Source organism: Semicossyphus pulcher, unplaced genomic scaffold, assembly GCF_022749685.1.
Source record: "Semicossyphus pulcher isolate SPU_LCO1_2020_fin unplaced genomic scaffold, fSemPul1.0.p SCAF_2, whole genome shotgun sequence".
NCBI classification, from domain to species: Eukaryota; Metazoa; Chordata; class Actinopteri; order Labriformes; family Labridae; genus Semicossyphus; species Semicossyphus pulcher.
This window is the reverse complement of record NW_027211693.1, coordinates 28,269,017-28,285,747: the sequence shown is the minus strand read 5'-3', so window position 1 is coordinate 28,285,747 and position 16,731 is coordinate 28,269,017. Positions and strand designations below refer to the sequence as shown.

The 16,731-nt window shown below is 39.2% G+C and overlaps 2 protein-coding genes across 2 annotated transcripts; both read right to left on the bottom strand.

Moving 5' to 3' along the window:
- Nucleotides 1-1,362: 1,362 nt before the first annotated feature.
- On the bottom strand, nucleotides 1,363-5,589 carry fnta (farnesyltransferase, CAAX box, subunit alpha). Its single transcript, XM_069670020.1, has 9 exons — nucleotides 5,434-5,589; nucleotides 4,908-4,993; nucleotides 4,640-4,754; nucleotides 4,391-4,495; nucleotides 4,075-4,201; nucleotides 3,167-3,315; nucleotides 2,898-2,960; nucleotides 2,486-2,678; nucleotides 1,363-2,339 (listed from the first exon to the last, which is right to left on the bottom strand). Exons 1-9 carry the CDS (start codon nucleotides 5,559-5,561, stop codon nucleotides 2,172-2,174), a joined length of 1,134 nt encoding a protein of 377 aa, XP_069526121.1. The 5' UTR covers nucleotides 5,562-5,589; the 3' UTR covers nucleotides 1,363-2,171.
- Nucleotides 5,590-6,337: 748 nt separating this feature from the next.
- aup1 (AUP1 lipid droplet regulating VLDL assembly factor) lies at nucleotides 6,338-16,510 on the bottom strand. Its single transcript, XM_069669750.1, has 12 exons — nucleotides 16,210-16,510; nucleotides 14,373-14,510; nucleotides 13,687-13,837; nucleotides 13,144-13,331; nucleotides 11,487-11,559; nucleotides 10,916-10,989; nucleotides 10,530-10,596; nucleotides 10,152-10,254; nucleotides 9,909-10,046; nucleotides 9,611-9,750; nucleotides 9,299-9,387; nucleotides 6,338-6,709 (listed from the first exon to the last, which is right to left on the bottom strand). Exons 1-12 carry the CDS (start codon nucleotides 16,248-16,250, stop codon nucleotides 6,664-6,666), a joined length of 1,248 nt encoding a protein of 415 aa, XP_069525851.1. The 5' UTR covers nucleotides 16,251-16,510; the 3' UTR covers nucleotides 6,338-6,663.
- Nucleotides 16,511-16,731: the final 221 nt, after the last annotated feature.

Sequence of the window (16,731 nt, the reverse complement as noted above, 5' to 3'; positions counted from 1 at the left end):
TCAAGTCTTCTGAGAGTGTTGGTGTGACAGGTCATAGAAATTTCATGTGGAGTACTGTTCCAATGCTTTAGCTAAAATCGCAAGTTCCATACATTTGATAATCTATACTCTCTGTTCTTGTCATTTAGTTACTGAGCTACATGATTGTGGTATCAATGTTCCTGTGAGTCGGTGTTAAAGAAACCATGTGTGACTCTTTGATTAATGGAGAGGCTGCAAAATCCCACACAGGATTAGCTGCCTTCTCCAACATTTATAAGAAACAGATGTCTCAGAACCAAGCTGGATCTTCTCCAGGATTCTACACAGTTACACTGCTCTCTCGTTAATCCCACCTTGTCTTTGCATGCATCTTAACAAGGAGCCAGTGGCATCACAAGATTCCATGACCCTGTTGGTGGGAGAAGTCAAATACGAACACAACAACAGAGGGCAGGTTTTTGGCAGCCGTCGGTCTTCTTCTGCTGTATTTAATGACTTCCATAACCCCCAGAATGTAAGGGAACCCTGATGGATGTTTGGAATTGTGCTGTCTTTAATTCGTTTTTTAATGACACACTGTCTAGGAGTTCAACCACTTGGGAACATTGTCCTCCAAACAATGCTTGAAGTGATGCGGCACGCACCTAATCTGTTTTGTTTAAACAATATTCATATTCGTTTGGCAGCCTGGATTGTGGTGAGACCCTCATTTGTTATTTCAGCTCATGAGCAATGAAGTGGCTCACACTCTTGACTAGAAGTTACTGAGACAAAACTAATGACCTTTATTAAATGAACAGGACGGAAATCTTTTAGAGTAACGGGCCGAATGAGTGCCATTATTTGCCTTTACACCCTGTGGAGTGGTGTAACGCAGTAGCCTATGGCCCTCATGCTCAGACATCATAACAGCTGACGACGCAAACTTGCCAATCACAGGTCCCTCCACACAGGGAAAGCAGAGAAAAGCTACTTTAATATAAAGTATTGGGAGAAGCTATAATTACACACTGCTGTCAGACTAACATTGGTTAAAATCTAGGGGGATAGATTGTGGTGTAGAGTCAGCAGAAACAGCTGCATCAAGCAGGGGAATCTATTCCCCTGCTCCAAGGTAGTCCAGGACACGAGGCTGTCAGCAGTAATACATGTGCACACTGTCTTGCTGGTAAGTTCAGGTTTTCTCCTGGCAGAGCAGCTCACGGGGCCAGAAACAACAGTCTCTGCCCGATAGCAAGAAGTGTCTCATTTACAGCGACTAATATAGATTTAGGGAAACAAAGGGAAATGTGTGATGCTGTTGACACATTGATCTAATTTCTAACCTAATTTCATCTTCTTTATGATCACTAATTAACAAGCTTTACAGACGAACCACAATATAAACTGTTGCATTTTTATTTCCGATGAAGCTTCAACAAAAGCGCATGATGATACCACCAACCAACCATGAAGTGAATGAGGCTGTATGAGATGATTTACATGCACACAATATTTCACTCAAGGTCTCACTTAGAGTTAATACACCAGTGAGCACCAGTTCAAAAATATCAGTGCTTGGCAAATCGTATTTTTCAACTTAATGTAATTTAATATTAAGCAGTTAATTGTAAATCATAACCATGTGTGAATGCTTCTGCTCTTGGAGATCTTTTACAACATATAAACTTAAGTGTACCTACCATGACTCAGAGACAGTAAACTGAACTATATGTGCATGCAAACACACAGAAGGAGGTTCACTCATGGCATGTGTATGTCAAAAACACATTTATAGGTTTATGAGACAAAAAAAACAAAACATTACCATTCAAAAAAATAAAAACTAGTCTAATATCTCAAACTGCAAAATAAAGAATAATCCAGTTGTATGACACATGTTAATCATCTAGTTTACATGTAGTTCTTTTAGGGTGAAAAAAAGATGACATGATCCCACTTGTCTATCCTATGTTTCAAACTGAGCATGATGTTACTACATTCTGCTAAGAGGGACCTCTCCATGTATTTTTTGTCATCAATTTCTCTGATTCACTTCTTTCCCTTCCCTTAGGCGATCTCATGTTAGTGATTAATGTTTACTCATTCAATATAGCAGATTACAGTAATATCAGACTGTATGGGTATGTTCTCGTGGCATTAGTTATGAAGCCGGATAGGAGTGAAAATGGTGCGAGGCTGGTGGCGGTCTAGCTCATTGCAGGCTGCCCAGACGCAGGGACTGATGGTTCAGGATCATCTGCCAAAGGCTCATCAGACGGGACGGTGATTTCAGATTTGCTCTTTAAAGAACGTCCCAAAAACAGCCAGTACTCCTTGCGGATGGTGTCCTTCTTATGTGCCAGAAGTTCACAAATCTTCAGGAATACACACAAGAAAAGTCAGGTAACAGTGGCACAGTTTTCATTCTCAGCAATCAACATGTCTCAATGGCAAAAACAAAGCACACACTTAAACTTGTAAAAACATTTAAGGTTCTATTTTTCTTTGAATAAGAACTTACTTCCATAGCCTTTTTTAAAGTTTCCTTTCGCTCCTCTTCCACCACATTTTCTTTTTGGTTGCTGGTCTCCAAAGCATCCTCATAGCAATCAAAAAGAAATGCTAGAAGATAAGGAGAACAATGTGTCTCCTTCAACTCAATGATCCTCTCGAGCAGGCCGGGCTGAGATGACAGGCCTCTGTCCTGAAGCATTCTTAGGAAAAAAAAGATGATGGGATACTGTCTGTGAGCTTTTACACCTTTAATAGTCTCCACTTATTTATCCTTTTTTCCCTTATGTCTAGTGAAGTATGAACAGTGATTTCACTTGAAAATAATCTCTTTCAGTCAGATTGAACATGATAAAGACATTCATTCACTAGGGAAAAACGAACAATTCTTAGATTGAAAAAAAATGATCTTTACATCTTACCCTTTCAAATAGTTCCATGCGCTTTCATTATGGGGAGCCTTCCGGATCTGGTTCAGACAATACCTTAGAAAAGAGCAGACAAGAAGCATGCAGTTGGAAACTTAAAGCACTTTCACATACAGAACCAGGAGCAGTGCCGTGGCTTTAAAGACATTTATATTAGTCATATAGCTTATTCTCAGAAAAGAGGAGCTTATACTTAACACACATATTCCATTCCATTGTGTCACATTTCATCCAGCTTTAGAGGTGCAAAATAAAGTACTTACTGAATCTCCCTCTCAACTACGATTGGATCAGAGAAGCCTGTCGTGTGGGAAATTACAAAGTGTCTCTGGTTCCATGCAGAGTTATTTCTCACATCTTCTTCTAAGAGATTCTCCACAAACTCCAGCTCGTTGTCCCACAGTTTGTACTCCTAGAGATAGAATAAGACAAAAGTTGCCACCAATCTTGTTCATGTTATCAGGTATTGTGTTTATAAGTAGCCCCACGGTGCATGGCACAAATGCTGACCACAGAAGGACTCTAATGGTTTAAACAAACACCTTATTTATGACTAAAGGACTCATTGAGGCAGAGGGGCACATTATGGGCAGCAAACCTCATTATAAGCTTAACTCTGTTAGGCTCGGGACACACAGCAAACCCGAGCAGTGGGTGCCGTCCGCTTTGCTGAAAGTCTGCGGCGGCTCTTGCCTTCGCGGCATCCACACAGGCTGCGAATGGGACCAGGCCTCTCTCTGCCAGACCTCTCTCTTAACACTGTCTTTGGCTTTAACAATGGACCGAAGTAACTGAATGTTTGACCTTTTTTAATATACTAATTTTGTTATCTAGTTTAGACAGACATCGAAAACGGATAGAAGCAGCAAAATATTTTCATTTTTACCATGTCAGTGACATATGGATGTTGAAAGTGTCGTGAAAGGATTAACATACTGTTATAATATGACCACCCACATACACCATCTTGTGGTGAAAAAAGGCAAGCCTCCAATTCTTTAGATTTGTACTCCTGCAGCAGTGCCTGAGCAGTGTCTGAGCCACGCTGCACATTAGGGCTATGTGGCTGCTGTAACCTGTTAGCATGCACTCTGAAATTAAAAGCAGGAGGTTCCACCACTGACAAGCTTTGCTCAGGCGTGTGGTGTGGTCTGGTCGGTCGGACACCTACCTGGATGACCCACTGTCTGTGCTGCCAGGCGTGGTAGTTCTTTGCATCTTGGCTGAGAATGTCTGCAATAAACTCCAATTCCTCTGAGGGGTCATTCAACCACTCTACCACCATACGTCTGTGATGCCTGGAACAGGAGATTTGAAAACTAGGTTTTAATTTTTGAGCGACTTCAACCAGTCATATTCATATATTTGATTAAATGTTTTCAAAATATCCTAAACAAACACTTTACATATATAAATGATCTGATAATGAATAACTTATCCAATTGCTTAATAAACATGTGACCAAAAATAACTTTGCCAGCACTCACCAGACTTGGTAGTTTTTGGGTTGCTCCTCTATGATGGCAGTAATGTACCTCATCTCCTCCCTCAGGTCCTTTGATAGAGCTTGAAGTAGTACTCGCCTGTAGTGCCTGCACAAACCCAAACCCAAGAAATATTCAAATGCATTCTCACAGACGACATGGTCTTGTTTGGGCAATTTCAACACTAGCACTCACAAAGAAAAGTGTCTCTCTTGTTTTTAATACTACAAAAGTATTACAATAACTGCTTACCAAACTGTGTAATTGGCAGCATTCAGCTCAATAGCATCTGCTGACAAGGCAAAAGCCCGCTCGCTTCTTTCATCATTCTTCAGGAGTGCACGGAAGAAGTCATAAACATCTGCAACTGTTGAAAGACATAACAAATGTTAAATGTTATCATGTTAAAAACTATGATTAATGCATCTGCAAGAACTTCCTCGTCCCTTTCACTTCTATGGAGTCCTCTCTGTTATTCCTCTCTCTTACGAACAATGTTGTTGGGATTCAACAACCTTACACTTTTCAGAGTAGGCGATCTTCACCACGGGATTTGGTCCATCATCCTGAGGAACAGGCTCCAGGTCAGCCCAGTCCTTTCGGTCTCTGAAACACAACACAACAGGGTGGTGGATTCGCTGGCTGCTAACCTACAATACTGCTTACATACACTACTGTACGGCACTGAAAGTAGCGAGCACCGCCTTACATTATTAGCCAACTAATGCTACTTTAGTATGTCGTATGTATGTAAAATGCGAAAAAGCTGTACATTCATAGATTAATACACAATTGACCACCATTCAATTGATACCTGTCATTACCTGAATACAAGTTAAACGTTTGCATTTGATTCTAGTCACACTGGTGGTAGCGTTATAACACCAAACATTATCGAAACTGAATTTATCTTGAACTTATCAAACATCACAGTAACCCTGTTACTGTAAACTTAACTTAATGAATGTTCCGTTAATCGCCGTTATGGCGAGAAGCTAATAAGCTAGGAACCCAAACATGTATGGAAAACTACAACTTCATAATACCTGTAAAATATATATCGAGTCGGGTCAGCAAAATAATCATCCCCGAGTTGGTCCTCAGTCTCTACATCAAATTCGTTGACCTCCTTGACGTCTCCCGGTTCATTTAAAGTTTCCACGATACCCGACATTGCAAACTCTGTCAGTGCTAGCTTAATCGCGTCCGTCAACCGCGAGGAAAGAACGCAACATCCGGTGTAGCGAAAAAGCTGCCTTTAGGTACTGCGGGAAATATGGCTTTCCCAACCCCAAAGAGCCGTTTGAAAAAAATGTTTTTTATCACCATCCAGATATAACTTTATATACAGTACACAGAAAATCGTGTCATTAAGTATTTCATTTTGTCCAATCTCAAGAGATTATCTTTTTGTATACGTGTTACTGAACAGCCCTTCGCATTTTAAAATATTTAAGTAACTGAATACACTCATTAGCAATAAATCAGTTACTCACCAGTCTTTCTAGTCTTAAACTATTTTTGGTCATTTCGTTTTCGCTCTGACTACATTTATTTTAAAAGGGACAGAACCGCCTTTAGTCCTAAACTAACTACTAAAAAAAAAAAATCTAAGGAAAGTATTGCTACAGTGGCGATTTAGTTTTTGTGAAGTTAGATAATGATTTCTGTATGGATTGGGGTCTCAAAAATGCGGTACTTCCGAACCTCAGAGGCATATTATTAGGTTTACTTTCCGACTCCCCACTACGGCACAGTTTGGTCGTTTTGTATTTGGGGGAAACGTACGCTTGTGTTTGGAAACATTTCGACAAATCACAGTACTCGTTAAATATATATATTGAGTGTTAAAACTAAATATTATATTTAATTGAAAAACCTGATCATTTCCATTCCCAAGAAAAGCCTTAGAAACTGGAGTCAATGTTCAAAAACAGCAACAGTGACACATTTCTTATGGCCAAGCTGAACTTTATTTTCATTGACGTCTCTGGACATTATAAAAATAAATAGATGATTCACAGTCAGTGGATCATAATACAAATCGATATCAAAATTATGTATCATTCAGAATGAAGAATTAAACACATGCAGAATCACCATTCCATCAATGTATACATGTTCTGAATAACATCTGAATACCATTATTTGCATTAAACAGAATCTGTCTTTCAACCAAAACTTGACAGAATATAAAAACCATCATTCAAATTAGAATGCTATGCAGGTTGAATAGGCTTCTCTCTGACAAGTTGATGGCTTGACCCGAAGTGTGTTCATTGACTGTCCTCTTGATCCAATCCATGTTTTTCAATGTAGCGTCTGGATGAGGAAAAACAGGGGGAAAAAAATCAAGTTTACTTTACTTTATGAGAGTAAGTATAATCTGTTTGCCACACATAACCTGGTTTAGCAATTCATTACATTCTCAAAATTAATCAGCCACATTTTAAAGGGCTTTTCACCCAAAATATACAGTACATATGAATTATTTATTCCTGCTGCTAAAATAGTTTATCCAAGCATGCCGTCATGTTTAGTATTTAGGATGAATATATTAGTTATGAATGTAACACTGAGGCTCGCTGGTGATGTGTTTCACCACGTACCTAACTTTTCTGAGCTGTGATTGAAACTGGGGCAATATTTTTGGCCTCTTAGGGGCAAAATCTCAACAACTATCAAACTTTGATGAAGGTTATTGTGGCAAATGTGCAGCTTATCTCTGCTTATTAACACACCCAGCAGTAAATTGGAGAAAAAAACATTATCATTTATTATGACTCAAGATAAAAACAATCAGGCTCAGTCAAATGTTCCTTTGTGTTCACCAGTCCAATTAGTCTAATTTTGTGTATCTGCCATTTGGTCCTCAGCAGGCAAGATATGGTGGATTTATTAGAGCATTTGAACTTCAAAAAGCCGCCTACTGAAACTGGACACAATGCTGATGAGAGCTGCAAGAGCTAAACCCACACAGTAATGTTAAGGGCAATAAAACCAAAACAATGAGCTCAGAGACCTTTACACTCTCTGAAGTGCTGAGAACTCATGACTCTGCGGTTTGTCACTAAGATCCATCATTTTCATATAACAGTTATTTGTCCCTTTGTTAATATAAAAGCATTGATAAGTTACGCTTTTAAGTGACACAAGTTGTTTGTTAACTGTCACCTCCAATGCACTGTGGTATCTGATTAAAAGCGCTGAACTTTACCCCACATTGTCAGGTAACAGCTGTCCCACTGGTTGAGTGAGCTTTACGTCAGGGAGATGAGACCATTAGGCCAGAGATTAAATCCTTACCCGTTTCAAAGTGGGGAACTTTTCCCTCTTTCTAATGTCAAACATGCATATACTACAGTACTGATGATAATGGTCCTTCACACACACTACATGATATCATTGAGATTATCCTGCATGCCAGAGGGAGAAGTGCTCAACCCCACTTGAAATGTCAATTTTAATATCTGCAGCAGTAATATGCTAGCCTACCATAGCCTGAAGGGCTAGAATGTTTATCGTCGCTTGGCAACACTATCAGCTGCTCCTCGTCTTTGTAGACTTGTCTCTCTCATTGGCAATTTAAATTCCCCTCGTAAAGTGAAAACATAAAGGTGGAAATTGAAATCCTAAATACCAAGCACGTCTGAAATGATTTGGGATGGCCCTAAAGACTCCAAACTGTGAGCAGTTTGGGAGACTTAATGCTTGATCTGAACCCCTTGTTTAACGACTCACATAATCTGGACCAGAAATCAGTACCTACAAAAAGTCAGAGAACAGGTTTTTCCTCCAGTGTTGGGAGATAAAAACCCGAGATAGATCTGGGATATATCAGCCTGAGATCTTAACTAAGAATTCAGAACAGATCTGCAGGATCTAAATGAGTGAAACCAGGTTTGGTTTACAGAAGATCTTTGCTGGTGCAACTTTAACACTATAGAATCAGTATTGAGCGACAGACAGCACCTAAGGAATGAATTTCAAAAAGATCTTAAACCAAATAAATACTGTAAAAATGTTCACGTCTGCAATCCTTCAAGCTGTAGTGCATAATAAATCAGCCGTGGCTTTCTGCTGAGGTGTCATTGTAACATTAACCAGTCATTCTGATTGAGGGGCGGCTGTGGCTCAGTGGTTGAGACGGTCGTCGCGCAATCGGAAAGTTGGGGGTTCGATCCCTGACTGCTACAGTCGCATGTCGAAGTGTCCTTGGGCAAGACACTGAACCCCAAATTCCTCCCAGTGGCATAGCCATCGTGACTGAGTGTGCAAAGATCTGATAGGAGATTGGCATATAAGGCAGAGATATGCCTTTGACTTGCTTTTAACTACGCATAAATGGAAACAAGCCCGGCACCGTGCACGGAGGAACATGTTGGAGAAACAGAGTGGGGGCAGTGCCGACGGTGAGTTCTGTCCACCGAACACACAAAAGCTGTCACTTATTCTGCCGTGATCTCAGAAATAACATCGTCCTAATGTCCTCAAGTGTCTCCATGTCTGTTGTTTACGTCCCACACATAGGGTAGTTCTATGAGCACTATGGTGTGCCCTCTAGCGGTAGTGCAGAGACAAGTATGTGAACAAGAACGTTCATGTCGCTGCCGGTTGTGTACCCGAACGCAAGGCCGAACAGCAAGTATATCTCCAGCTTTAGGCTTAGGATGACCTCTGCCATCAGTGTATGAATGGGTGAATGTGACATGTAGGGTAAAAGCACTTTCAGTGATTGGAAGACAAGAAAAGTGCTATATAAGTACAGTCCTGTCCGTTAACAACCCAACCAACCACTGAGTCAACCATTACAATGAAAGTATGGTTGACCTTTGTTGCTTTTCTGCTGCAAGCTTTACACAAACTAAAATAATATCTTTATCATGTATTATTATGACAGGAAACCTTTACCTTCTTGCAAAATTATACAACGCTTCTTTTCTCTCTTGGAGAGACAAATGTCTATCAGTTGGTGATTTCCCAAAGGATTTGGCAGCAGGCTGTGGATGAAAAGAAAATACAGATCAATTTAGAAAGAAAAAAGAAAGCAAAAACTAAACAGATTAATGTGACACATTCGTTCACTGCACTCAAATTTATTTTATTTATATGCAACTTATAATTCTAAATTTCTAGGAAAATAAAATCTGTATTACATATGATTAAAATCATGCATTCCCCAGTCAGGGAGCCCAGGTACATCAGCATTATGAATCATCAAACCTTTATGGTGGGAGAAGAACCAGAGGAATAGGGGCTGTTCCTAGAAGGCCCTAATGTTGAGGTCCCAGTTGCTTCCATTTGGGCTTCCTCCTTGTTCTCCAGCAGATTTGTTATGGTTGTATCAACACAATTGGTTTTTGCTGCACACAATCAAGAGACAACGGTAAGTGCATGACAATTACATTGCATCCACATTTTAAAGGTACAGTAGAGTAGATGGTAATAATGGTTGGTCAGAGAGTGACTGTACATTGCAGTGGGAAGGCAGGGTTGTGTGGTCAAAAAATAATAGCCCTACCTAGGTCCTTTGTGATTACATTCAGTGGGACATGAGGCAGCACGTCCTTCACCTGTTGGGCCATTTTGGCAATCCTCTGATCATCCGTCCCCAAACTCTGGACCATGAACCCAATGCCAAGAGATGCAGGTCTGACATCTAAAATAAGGAAAAGATCAGCTGACATCCCCCAAAACTCAAAATCCTATCAGCTGAAGCCTTACTCAGTCAGAACCAGATATATCATGCAAGTGATTTACTTACTTGTGGATGTTTGTGGTGCAGTGTGTCTTTTCCTTTTGATGTGTTCTGCTTTATCCGCCTTTGTGATCTTGGTGGACACCAAGCCAAGTTCACCGGCAAGAAGCTGTAGTCAAAGTCACACATAAGACACACCGTAAGTGAACAACAGCCACACAAGGGCAGACAACATAAGGCCACAATAAGGTCAAAAATGTAAAAATGTTTTGTTTTTAGGGAACAATGTCAAAATGAGATCCCTGTGATCCCTGTGGTTTACTGAACAGGTATCTGTGTATAGGTGCTGGGGGCAGGAGTTCTGATAATTCACCTAAGTTGAATTACAATACTACATGTTTTAATATTTTCATGATTCTAGACGACTAGAAGCATTAGTTTTACCTCCTGGACTTTGTTGGCAAACTCCTGCATAGACTCGCCATCTTGTCTGGATATCGGTGGGAGCCAACTGGGATAAAAATCAAGAAGCAACACAAGAAGTTTCTCTGACAACAACTATGATGACACATATGTTCAAAAGTAACAAGAGACTATAATTAAGCTAATTAATTAACACTACTGGCAAGAGAATATGAGCCGGAGGTTATTACTTGTGTGAAAGCATCTGCTTTTTTGTGTGAGTGTAGTTGTGTTAACTCACATCTCAACAAAACTATCTCAGTTAACAAGAAATATTAACTTAACTGTTGCATTATTATCCATCATTTATCTGCAGACTATCAGGATTCAACTTTGGGAGGGAAATAATGATACAAATTATTTAGTACCTTACATGATACACTGTACATGGGACAAAAAATGTCCACAAGAGCTCCATCAGCCAACTCGACTCTGGTGTACTCTGTGGAGAAAAAATACAATGAAGCTGATCATAATGGTATATTTCAGTGTAGTGTGAAATGCCTTACACTCAACTATGTAAAAACAGACAGTTAAGGAGAGTGTATGGACGCTTATAGTTGTGGCATGGTTACCTAAACAGTCTTTCAACATTATAACATTATATAACGTTAGCCGCTGCTGCATACTGAGATGACTGGATTAGATTTAAGCAGCCAGCACTAATCAGCTTTCTTCAAGGGAAAATCACTGGTATTTAATTAAAATACATTATTTACCTGTATTGATTTTCTTCCTTCCTCTGAATGTTAACATTTCAGCATCATTTTATTCAGGCTGTTAAAACTGTTACATGGTCTCCTTGTGCCAGTTGCAGGTATTCAAGATATTCTTTAGAGCGTTTAAGGTTCAAATAGTGAATACTGTAAATACACGATCATCTTATTTTGATCATGTATCCCTCCCCTCTGTTTACAATACAAGTTCAAATTACATTACCAAAGCAATGAATGGTCTGGTCACGCGTAAGGCCACAGGTTGAATGGAGTCCATTAGGGTGAAAGGCCAGGACCTGAGAGTGAAATCATGTATTTCATTAGTTAAGTTTGTATGCTGTGAACAAATAAGGCGTAATAAGCAACATCTGACTTTTTAAATCAAATCATTTATTTATTTATTTTTAATATACTGACTAAGATATAAAGTGAGACTCATGAGGCAAATAGGCAATGTGCAGTGTTGTGTTTTGTTCATGGCACAGAGGAGTCTGGTCTGATTTGGTCACTTGAGATGTTTAGTTAAACTAATAGAAAACAAATGTCGGAACACTGCAAACACAAGAATTGCAACATTCTTGATCCTATTATGAAGGACTGTAGCTGTATGTGCATCTCCAGGAGACATCATCTGATGATTATTACACTAAGTTTGGACTTTCTTAATGTATGATGAAATACACTACATCAGTTTTGCAGCCGTTTTCACCTCTTTACACAAATTTGCCCGTACAAGTCCAGAGGGAAATAAGTAGGCAGGGACAACCGCTAAAGTCATTAATCTATGTCTAAACAGGCCACAGAAGAGGAATGATAATCTGTGACTAGCTTGAATAAATACTAATAAATCCCAACATTTACTGCTGTGTGGTAGGGGTGGTTTGGTTGTTACTGGCATATATGCATGTATGAGTTTACTGTGGTAATGATCAGAGACAAAAGGCTGCACTGAGGACATATGCAGCAGCCGCTAAAGTGACGTTCCTTCAAATATATGGAAAGTAATTTTAGCTCCATCCAGATTGCCAGCACTAACCCCCTTACAGCAACTACCCTCAACATAAGTGGTTCTCAACTGGTCTAGCCTCAGGACCCACCACCACCTCCTTAATGACAAATCACAACCAAACTTTCTAAAAATATTTAACCACGCAAATTTATTTATTATTACTTTACTATTACTATTACTATTACTTTTACTTTTTTATGTAAACATTACAAAATACAACAGCACAATAGACAACCAAAATGATCAGGAGGGGGCAGTGCACACGAGTAAAATACTTTCTCTACAATTAATTCAATTAGCCGCCTTTTTTAACAGAAATAAACTAAAAAAGTGCAACATAACTGCAACTACTGCAGGGCTCATCAAGTTTCAAGAATGTAACTGTAGCTGGGATTACCCAATCAGTGGATACATGGAGTGTGAATAAACTACACTAGTGCTGCACGTATGTCATAGGAAATGTTTATATATGAATTTCCCCCCTGGGGATCAATAAAGGATTATCTTATCTTATCTTAAAACCATGTCCTTCAAAATAAAAGCACAGCACAGACTTTTTGCTACAACTTTTCTTTTTAAAGCACACATACGCGACCCACCACAGTTGAGAACCATGGTTCTACGTGTATATTGCTTATAGTTGTATCTTAACTCAACTTTTTAAAGTGGGCTCCTGCCTTTGAATGTTTTGCTTCAGTCAGCCATGAAGCCCAGAATTTTAACACAGTTACCCAACTACAAACTGCCTAGCACAGGCAGCTAATGCCGTTATCAATAAAGGGTGTAAAGTGCCAACTTCATTCAGCTACATTTTAATGAGTTACCTTTAACTTAAAGGCCCTTCATGAGAAATAAGAAAAAAAACACTAACCTGAACTTGAGCAGGCCAGCACGGCCGTTCGTGGTGTCCTCTTCAGGAAACAGGAGCAAAGGCGGGATGCCTTCACTGGAGCAGTATCTCTGGAGAGACTCTCCTATAGCTCCTTGGACAGATGCTGAGTGGATTTCCATGAAGCCTCTGGCCCAGCACACAAAGCCTGTTGAGCCCTCTAACTGGGGCTAACGAGCAGAAAGACACAGTAAGCTTGTCTTACACTGCATTCACTGTAAGAACAGCAAACCATAATATACTATTTTAAAATAAAAACTCCAAATTGCATAGAAAGATTTCCTTGAATGCTTCCTTACAATGCTCTATGCAACAGTTCAAGCCTCAAAATAACCACAGAACATGTCTCTAAACTTTTGGGAGGTACACCATGTCCACAATGACGTTACTGCAGACATGATAGCTGATGCTTGCTGACAGGTACAAACTGGTAGAGGAAGCCCGTAGCACTACAAATTAGAGCTGGGTAATATGTTTAAACATGCTGAATAACAAAGTTAAACAGAAAAATGTAACAACACTCACAGTATTGCAGGGGGTCAGAAGGTTGATGATGTTGTGGTCAAAGTCTGTCACATGATTGCATATGTAGAGCTTGGTGTTCTTGTCTCTGGAGCGAGGGTTTTTTTGTCTCACATGCATCCCCAGGACTGAGCACATTATCCTAACAATAAATCTAAAGAAAGGAAAGACATATGGATGAGTGTAATCAGGAGCTGTCTTTTCTTAACATGCAGTGGATCGTTTTCAATAGCATACCCTTTTATGGGATGAGTTTTATATTCTCACTGCTGTTTCTGCAACATCTAGGTCAGTTACATGTGGTATCTTAAATGTGTCAAGGTTTTTTCGATCCTACAGTCCTTACTTTTATTTAAACACAAAAATAAATTAAGAGCTAGGACTCAGGTCAGGTTTTAAGAGGCACATACCACACCACTTATATAGAGCAGTCACCCACCTTAATCGTTTTTAATGGGGTGGCTGAACTCAATGCAGTCACTGAAGCTGTAATAGGCAGTCATGCTGCAATTTATTTGAATGGGATAACTGTCATTACAGATAGTTCTACCACCATTATTATAAATGTTTACAATTATTAATAATATGATGACCAACACATAACTATTACCAAAACTATGCTGCCCCAACAACTATTATTTCTGCTAAGATTAATGTTAATACAAAAATTGATAATGTAAAGTACTTGCCTTCTTACAAAACTTTCTGGAAGTGCACAGCTGACCAAGAACACGTGAACGCCGATAAAAATCCGTATGAACATCAAACATATTCCGACAGGAAAGTAAACCAGCAACATCAAAAGGATAACTGTATCTTTGGGAAACCTGTGCAAAGAAACAAATCACAGTTAAAATCAATTCATAAATCAATTATTTACATAGAGCCAAATCCTGGCAAAGTTATCTCACAATACACAAAAGCAGGTCTATGATGCTTAAAAAATAATCTTTGTTATAAAATACAGTCAATGAACGTTCGCAATGCAAAATGTCATTGCTTATGAGCTCCTGACCATATGCATCACAATGACAGCAACCTAAAGCAATGAACAAAGTATAATAAGAAAAACAAACGAAACAAATTCTAAACAAAAACTTGGTGGACTGCATTTAACTCGATTAGTCGGCACCTCTGCTCAATAAAATAAATCCACACTTAAGGTATCAAATGGTAACCAGTGACTTATGAGTGAAATGTTATTTAGTATTTTAAGTAATAATTATTCATGTTAAGTAATAATAGATATATTCACTTTATATCTACATATTTTGTAGTTATTAGGAATTAAACTTTTCACATTTAACACGTTAAAACGATATGAAAATGTCTACCGTATGTGTTGTTCTATATCGTCTCTATCGTGATATCGTGATAAAACCAGCGGCTGAACTGCGTTAAGACCATTTTTTACGTCATTTAGACAACGCTTTACGTTATAATCTTTGCAATCCAGGCCAGAAAAGGACTCAAGCTAAGCCCAAGCAAAAACAGAAACTCTTTGTTAAACTACCAGAAAACATAATATATCGTGATTTATATTATTATCAAGATATGAAAAATTAAGTCATCTGGTGGTAGCACCCTGATTCACTGATCAGCTGCCTGTGGATACAGTCTGCCGCGCTATCCCAGCAATACGCTTCTGTAGTCAAGGATGACTTTGTTTTGTAATAAAAACTCAACATTCAGCCACTGTGTGTTGTATGTAATGCCGCAGGGTATTCGGATTATTTTCCAGTTTTCAGAAAAGAATACTAACATTCACTTTTAAGTCAGCATACGTGTTATTCTCATCAGCGCATGTAACCAGCGTCCGCAGCTTTCATTTTGTAAACGTTATTACACGTGTCGTAATATGTTTGGCAGTTTAGTGCTGGAGAACATAATGGATGCTCAATAGAAAACTAGTCCTATATTGTCCTCAATTCCAATACCATAATCAGTACTGCTGCACATATAAGCCGTATGCCGAATCTCTAATCATGTGAATTATCGGCCATTCTTTGGAGTACAGGTCGAGTCACAAGTACTTTTACTTTTTTAATAAGTTGTGACGCTAATTGCAACGTTATTAGACTAACATTCACAGGAACACATACTGTCTCATCGTCCCGTATCTTGTTAAAAGAAGTTGAATATTTAAGTACACTTCACTGTCAGCAATCAGAAGAGAATGTTGCAAATTCAATAAACATGTATGGCTACGCTAGGTAGTTGACGCGATGTGTACACTGATGTTAGCATTGCACAAGGTTGCATAGTAAACTTTGTCTATAAAAGTTTTGCGTTAACCTCACCGCCACAGAGCTAGTAAGGCAGCTGTCGTGTTTTTAAAAGCTTAGACATTTCGCCATTTAGCAGCGTTAGCCTAAAGTAGTTGGTTAGCCCATGGTTGATGTCACCGATATCAGTATTTTGTATTTCTTGAACCAACGGGACAAACCCTTAACGCAACTGCATCAGTGTGTTAGTAGTGTTAGCCAAGGATTACCATCAAAAGCTTGCTGCCGTTAGCCGACTTACCGACGAAAATCAAACATGTCTTCAATCCCCCGAGTCTCCATGTCTGGTGGACAGACCTTTGCTCAGAGGCTAATGCTAAGAATACAACCTGCTCCCTTGCAATAAATTAGTCATAACGTTCACGACAGCTATGTTGTCGTTCGGGGAGTAAAGAGGCAGCTTACGTTACCCCGAATAGTTAGAGGGATTGGAGTAAAATCTTTTCGGGCCGCCTATTTCAGCAAGTTAAAAATGTTAGCTTAGCAGTTTTTCACACAAAATCTTTGCCGCGGTGCTAGCAGCGCTAGCGCCTGTGTTACTCCAGCCTTCCAGCAGCAAAAACAAGTACACTTCCGGAGAGAGTCTTTCGGAATAAAAGTTCCATACAAGTAAAATGATTTAAAAATAGATACGTATTGATGGCATGTCTAAATAATAATCTTGTCATGTGAACTCTTTTTATGCTTGTATGTCATCTGTAGCTGTATAAGAAAAAAGCTTAGCTGTGTATGTTCGTCGGGTCTTTAACCTTTCAAAATAAAA

Excerpts from the sequence above, each read along its gene's own strand:
- fnta (XM_069670020.1), bottom strand. The coding sequence starts at position 5,561 with ATGTCGGGTATCGTGGAAACTTTAAATGAACCGGGAGACGTCAAGGAG. Across the intron at positions 3,316-4,074 it reads ACAGACAGTGGGTCATCCAG|GAGTACAAACTGTGGGACAA; the intron begins GTAGGTGTCCGA and ends TTCTATCTCTAG. Across the intron at positions 2,679-2,897 it reads GCATGGAACTATTTGAAAGG|AATGCTTCAGGACAGAGGCC; the intron begins GTAAGATGTAAA and ends TTTTTTCCTAAG.
- aup1 (XM_069669750.1), bottom strand. The coding sequence starts at position 16,250 with ATGGAGACTCGGGGGATTGAAGACATGTTTGATTTTCGTCG. Across the intron at positions 10,597-10,915 it reads TGTACAGTGTATCATGTAAG|TTGGCTCCCACCGATATCCA; the intron begins GTACTAAATAAT and ends TTTTTATCCCAG. Across the intron at positions 6,710-9,298 it reads TTGTATAATTTTGCAAGAAG|ACGCTACATTGAAAAACATG; the intron begins GTAAAGGTTTCC and ends TTCCTCATCCAG.